The 6307-nt window shown below is 36.8% G+C and overlaps 1 protein-coding gene and 1 non-coding gene across 2 annotated transcripts; one reads left to right on the top strand and one right to left on the bottom strand.

Moving 5' to 3' along the window:
• On the top strand, nt 2642–2713 carry TRNAC-GCA. Its single transcript has one exon. It is a non-coding gene; the product is annotated as a tRNA-Cys (tRNA).
• On the bottom strand, nt 2807–4207 carry LOC105161815. Its single transcript, XM_011079630.2, has one exon. The coding sequence runs from the start codon at nt 3995–3997 to the stop codon at nt 2972–2974; it is 1026 nt and encodes a 341-aa protein (XP_011077932.1). The 5' UTR covers nt 3998–4207; the 3' UTR covers nt 2807–2971.

The following is a 6307-nucleotide window of genomic DNA, read 5'->3' as shown; positions in this document are numbered from 1 at the left end:
GTTTAACGAGGCTAAATACACGTTACTAAAAAAAAAAAGTTGAAAATTTTGCGGGTTTCTTATATATTTTTTGAAAAATAGATTTGGATTTGAAAATTCTTGATTTTATATGTTTTGTGTGGCGAATTAAATTAAAAATTTCAACAAAGGTAATAGTGTATACTAATCTCACAAAGAAACCAACCATGAATTGATCCTGTAATTGGTCCATCACCATTCACCAGATTTTATTTGTATCAGAAATTAGGTCAATGGGGCACTATCATTACAAGTGCAATATGGTAACTGAACCTTCTTGTTTTTTTTTTTTTTAAAAGTTAGCTTTATAAAGTTTTATTTAATTTTACCAATTGGTTTTGATCTTTTTCCTTATCCACTAAAATGCCCCCAAATGTGTGTAATTAAGTTAATTATTTGTGGTTATTTATGGCCAAGAATTGGGATCTAACGGAGGCATGTCACTAGCATGCCCCCAACATGAAAATAATGGAAATCGCATTATAGTGTTTGGATTCATTTTCTTAGTGTTTTATTGTGTTTTATGGAGAGAAAAAAAAATGTATAAGTATGTATTAGAGATAGTATGTACGTTTAGATTTATTTTTAGAGATAATTTAAAATAAGTATTGAATGTTTAGTGTTGTGTTTTGGGAGATAAAATTATTGTTCATTGTCAAATCATGTCTTTTTTATATATATACGTATATATATGTGTGTGTATATATGTACGTATTTATGCTAAAACAGTCAAAAACACCCAAATAAAGTATTTCTATATGATGGTAAACATTGAGTATGGTTTGACTCATCCCGTAAATAACTTGAAAATGAAAACAAACATAAACACATTCCTTGATAAATTAATGTTCTTGATACTATTTGTATTCCGTTGCGTGAGATATTATCTATTCTAATTTCATATGAGCATTATGATTTTGTTCTAAAACTATGCCTCGCTAGGGGGGAATGAGCCTTGGAGCTTAGAAGCCACTCAAGTTCTTCATCAGCCATTGATATGCGATACATGACAATATCATCAATGTCCCGGTCTCCATATCAGGATCTTGCTGCAGGCATATAGCTTCGTTCCCACAGACAATACTAAATAATATAGCATCTCCCATTTTTTTTTCTCGAGAAATAAATGAATTATTTCTTTGCCAAATTAATTTCACACTCCTCATTATTGACTAATATTTTTTTAATTAAAAAAAATTGAGCTATAATGATCAAACAAGCTATCATAAGTTATATGTTACTAACAACTTATCTCGAAATAAAAAAAATTCTTTTACCATAATTCTTTCAAACGTTATAACTAAATTAAGCTGCCATACGTCTTATAAGCTATTTTAAAGTGCTTATAAGCTCCAAAGCGTACCATTCTTGATGCTTTTGGACTAGAATCATATTCCATTCTGCGTAATTGTCTATCATCTTCACGTCTAAGATTCAAAAACTTTTATAAATTAAAAAATCGAACTGAATTAACTTAATCTCAAATTAAGTTAAGCATGTGCTTATCAGCTGTAAAAGCTACAATCAGTTGCTCCAAAAAGCTATTTGCAGATAGTATAGTATAGTATAGTAGCAACTTTTTTCATAAAAGCAAGCTGAAAATTTTTGAACTTATTTGTGGAATTAGACTGAATAAGCTTCTAAAAATATGCATCCCAAACAAGCCCTTATCTGGAGCTCCCTGATAATGGGACCTGCTCTATATGTGGAAAATGCCCCAGCAACTTTTGCACTAGTGATCGTGACGACTTATGTGTAGCCTATAGTATTTCAAAGTTGCTATATTTAATCACTATTTTGTATAATTAATTTATTGAATGGTATAATTAATTATTTCCGGTGATGTGGGGATAGTTTTTTGGAGGTCGTGGACAGATTTAATATCCTAAATTTTATATTTTCTTAAGAACAGAGTAGGATTCATTTATTTTTATTCGGGCCGTTTTGGTTTGTTTTGACCAGATTCAAATTTAAGTATCTCGGGATTCATGGTGATCATATGATTTATTCCTACATATGTGGTTCATATGACATGGTACAAATAAAAGTTTTTATAAATTTTCTATATTTTAGGTACGATTTTTGCTATCTTGACATTCTTACAACCTTAATATTTCTCCTCTACGGCCTTTATGACCTCGACCTCGAAGCATTATAATTAGAGTCTTCCTGGTGAGTTCATTTTATGCCTTGTAGGTCTTCTGTCAAGAGGAATCTAGACGTACTCGTACTGCTTGGGCATATTAACTTGATACGACGTAAGCAAATTCAAGATTAAATTATACACATCAAACAGTAGATAAATTTAAAGAAACTTTCAATTATGTTCTAAAGATAAACATTTGAGATTTCAGTTAGAACAAACAACACATCGCGTGAGAGTATCTGATTGTTAGAACAACGAACACTCGTATATACCAGAATGTGGAATGAAGAGATGGGCTTCAAAATAAGGTGATCCAAGTTGCATGGATTCAAGTGGTTAGGCCATTAGGCTGAAACATAGAGGCCCATTTCTTCATTCTCGAGATCAAACCAGAGGAAGATGCATTTGGGGCTGTGAAGCAGCTTGCAATTGCATTGTGTTTCAAGCTCATATTTGCTGCAATCCACCTCATCAGAAGGGTCCATAGCTCAGTGGTAGAGCATTTGACTGCAGATCAAGAGGTCACCGGTTCGAACCCGGTTGGGCCCTTCAGCTAATTTTTTAATCATTTTCATTTCATGTTTTCCAACTCCAGTTGCTATTTGCGATTTCACACCCAAAAAAACTGCAAAAGGCCCAATGTAAAGCACAAGAAATCCTAAACAAAACCATTGCTATTTGCTAGAATCATAGTGTACATTTCTGTCTTGTACATATGTAGAAGTCATGTAATGATTCTTTCCCACTTATTCCTTTCTTCCTAAGTACAGATACCAAAACTACAAACAACGTCGTATCATATCTTGTTCAAGCACAAACAGGACATTGCACCAAACCGTTCTCATTACACACTCCACACCTCTCTTTCTTCTCCCCCACCACCACCTTACAGCTTCCCCCGCACTCCATACACGGCACAAACCTCGCCCCCCCACACCCCCCCACCCCCAACCTCCCCATTCCCCTCCCCACCCCCCCTATATACCTCCCCTTCACGAACACCCTTGGCACCGCCGCCCCTTCACCCACCAACTCCCGCAACTCGCTCAAGAACCCGCCGTCCAGCGCCACGTCCCGCTCGTCGAACACCACTTGATGCGTCTCCAGCAGTTGCCGCACCCGGTTGCAATCCTCGTACGTGCGCCGCACTCCGCCCAGTGATGTTGTGTAGACCACCACCTTGTCGTCGCCTCCCGGCGGGCAGATCTCCTCGAAGTCGCTGAGTGGGTCGCGCTTCACGAACCCCGCGGCTTTTCCTTCCTTTTCTCGCTCTAATCTGTCTCTCACGATGAATATGTTGTCTTTCAGCGACTTGGGCACGTCGCCGTTCTTGGGAATCTCGGTTGCCGGCTGGGTGTTGGTCGAGTGGAATCTCTTCAACTCGGGTTTTGGCGACGGCTCGACCCGTTTTTTGTCGGTGGGTTTGGAGGAGATTTTAGCTTCGAGCTCTTCAAGTGTGTGGAAAGAGAAGCTCTTCTCCGGCGTCTTCGGTTTGCCGGCTGCACTATCTTTCTCTGACTGCGTGGCGGAAGCTTGTTTTAGGTTGGAATCCGGCGCCGGAAGGGCGGGGACGGCGTTGAGCTTGGGTTTTAGGTCCTCCAAAGCCTTGCTGACTTCGTCCCACGAGCGAGGGGCATCTTCAATGGCTTTAAGCTTCTCGAGAATGGGGGGTGGCATGTGTGAGGTCTTCTCATCATGTAAATCGTCAGAAGCGTCGCCGGCCTTCAGCCACGGCTCTTCAATGGCATGGATGTCGAACACGGAGAAGCTGGAGGGTGCTGGGCGGTAGACGTCGACGGCGACCTCAATTCTCTTGGAAGAGGTGCAGCCCATTGCAATTTGCAGCAGAGGGCTCAGACTGGACAGGATTTTGGAGGGAATTGGTGAGGTATGTATGGGGAATAGGGATGGGGTTATCTTGATTAGTATTGGTGGGAATTTTAGTGAATATGAATATGATTCCTAGCCTTAGATTTGTTTGTGGTGTTCTTCTTCCCAAATGGTCTCACTTTGCAAGAAGACAATAGTATAGGAGTGGAGACCGAAAATACACGTGGCTTCTTCCCATATGACAAATTTTAATTCAAATTGAATTTGGTTAAATCTAAACTAATTATATGATAATTATTGTGTAATTAATTATATATTTTTAAAAAATAATTAATTATATAACAAATATATTACACTAATTTTATGATTGATTTAGTTGAATCAAATATCATTTGGATAAAAATTCTTCATTACATATTTATATTTCCTTAATTAAAAAAAAATCCCTTTAAAAACTGAGAAAATGTTCAAAACGAGTTTTGGGCATATCCGATCCGAACTCCACTATGTTATTTACTTTTTTATCATCTGAAATTTACATAAAAATAAAGTAAATAAATTATAGGGGTTCAATTGTTCAGGTTTAGAGTATTTGAAATATGATCCTTAAGTGAGTAAGGAATTCATTGAAAGAATAATACTCAAAAATAACATAAGAATAATGATGAAATAATTGGAGTGACTTGACAAAGTATCAAGATAAAATGAGAATAATCGTGTCGAGTGCAAAACAGTGTTAGAAACTTGCTAAGAATCAAGAGAAAAGAGTGAGATCGAGTGAATAATACTTGATGCCTTATGATGACCACGCAACGGCCTCTACTTATAGCCAGTTTGTGATACACCGTTTGAAAGTTGCATGAGTTAACTAATTTAAAAATAAGAATGGATTGTGATTTAGACTTATTCTGAATGAGATATGACCATTTGAAGAGGTTATGTCATGTAAGCTCGAGTTGAACGGATTTTGTTTTACCAGCTATTGCCACGTCAGCCACCGTGGATCTAGAAGGAGTTTGTTAATGATTTTTTAGTATGAGGTGTCGCAAGATGTCAGAAATACACGTTACGTGAAATCTTTGATGTCCGTTGTCCTAGGCTTTATTTTTGAGTCTTTTATGTTAGTTTAAAAATTTTGAAGTATGAGCTAGGTATCTTTTTTTTTTGGGTAAACGTAATTTTTATTAATAAAAAGGAAACATAATAGTACTACAAAGTTCTTTAGTTGGTTTCTCACTCGACAAGCCAAGCGATACGCCATAATCTAAATAAAGCACATGTACTAACAGACGTGGCTAGGTTAATACTAAAGATGCGCTGTTTGACATCTTCCATAATCAAGAAGGCCAACGTGACGGGAGTCTTCTCTTCATGCTCAAATCTCCTCAAGTTCCTTGCTCTCCAAATGTGATAAACACATGAGGCTAGTAAAGCTCGGTAAGCAAGGTTAACAATGTATTTTCCCTTCCATTTTCGTGTTGTCCATTCGATATCAGTCGTCCGATCTCTGTTGGGCCATGAAAAACGGACCAATCTGCGAACCTCGAAAAGACATCATCTGCTAAAGCGGCACTGAAAGAAAAGGTGACTATGAATCTCTGTTGCTCCCACATTACACATAACACAATCGCCAAGGTGAGAAACCATGCTTTATCCATCATTGGCAGTTTGCACAAAATTGCCATCCATAAGATAAACATGTGACGTGAGATCTTATAAGTGCCCGAAAGTAGTGAAGTCCATCCTACTTTCGACCTCGGTGGATCAAATAATTGGATAAGGGTCTGTTTCGAAAATTGCCCCCTCTGAAATCGCCAAATGATACGATCCTCGCCTCCATGAATGTCCACCTTCTTTATGGAGGCAAGGTATCTTGTTTGAATAGGATTTGAACTGATTGGGTTGCAAAATGGAGGTTCACCTTCTTTATTTTGGATTTTCAGAAAAAAAATAATAATAATTAAGTGGTGTTATTAATAATATAATTTATTTTAAAATGACAAAAGAAAATTTTGATTTTCAGAAAAAATAATTAAGAGGTATCATTAACAAAGTAATTTATTTAAATTTTATTTTTAAAAACAAAAAAGAATGGATAATGGGAAAATCACGGGCCACAACCTCAGGGGACATTATTGGCTGTCGGGGCATGGTGGCATGTCATATTTTAATAGCATATGTCACCTGTTGGATCACATTTTTTTTTTAATTCTATTTTTATAAAATAGGAGAACCAACGTGAACCATATTAATTTAATTTTTATTAAATAAAGTAAACGACATAATTCTTATATATATATATATATTAAATGA

The sequence above is a fragment of the Sesamum indicum genome, linkage group LG1, assembly GCF_000512975.1.
Source record: "Sesamum indicum cultivar Zhongzhi No. 13 linkage group LG1, S_indicum_v1.0, whole genome shotgun sequence".
Taxonomy (NCBI): Eukaryota; Viridiplantae; Streptophyta; class Magnoliopsida; order Lamiales; family Pedaliaceae; genus Sesamum; species Sesamum indicum.
Note: the sequence above shows the minus strand (reverse complement) of the source record. Positions and strands in the feature narration are given on the sequence as shown.

Excerpts from the sequence above, each read along its gene's own strand:
- LOC105161815 (XM_011079630.2), bottom strand. The coding sequence starts at position 3,997 with ATGGGCTGCACCTCTTCCAAGAGAATTGAGGTCGCCGTCGACGTCTAC.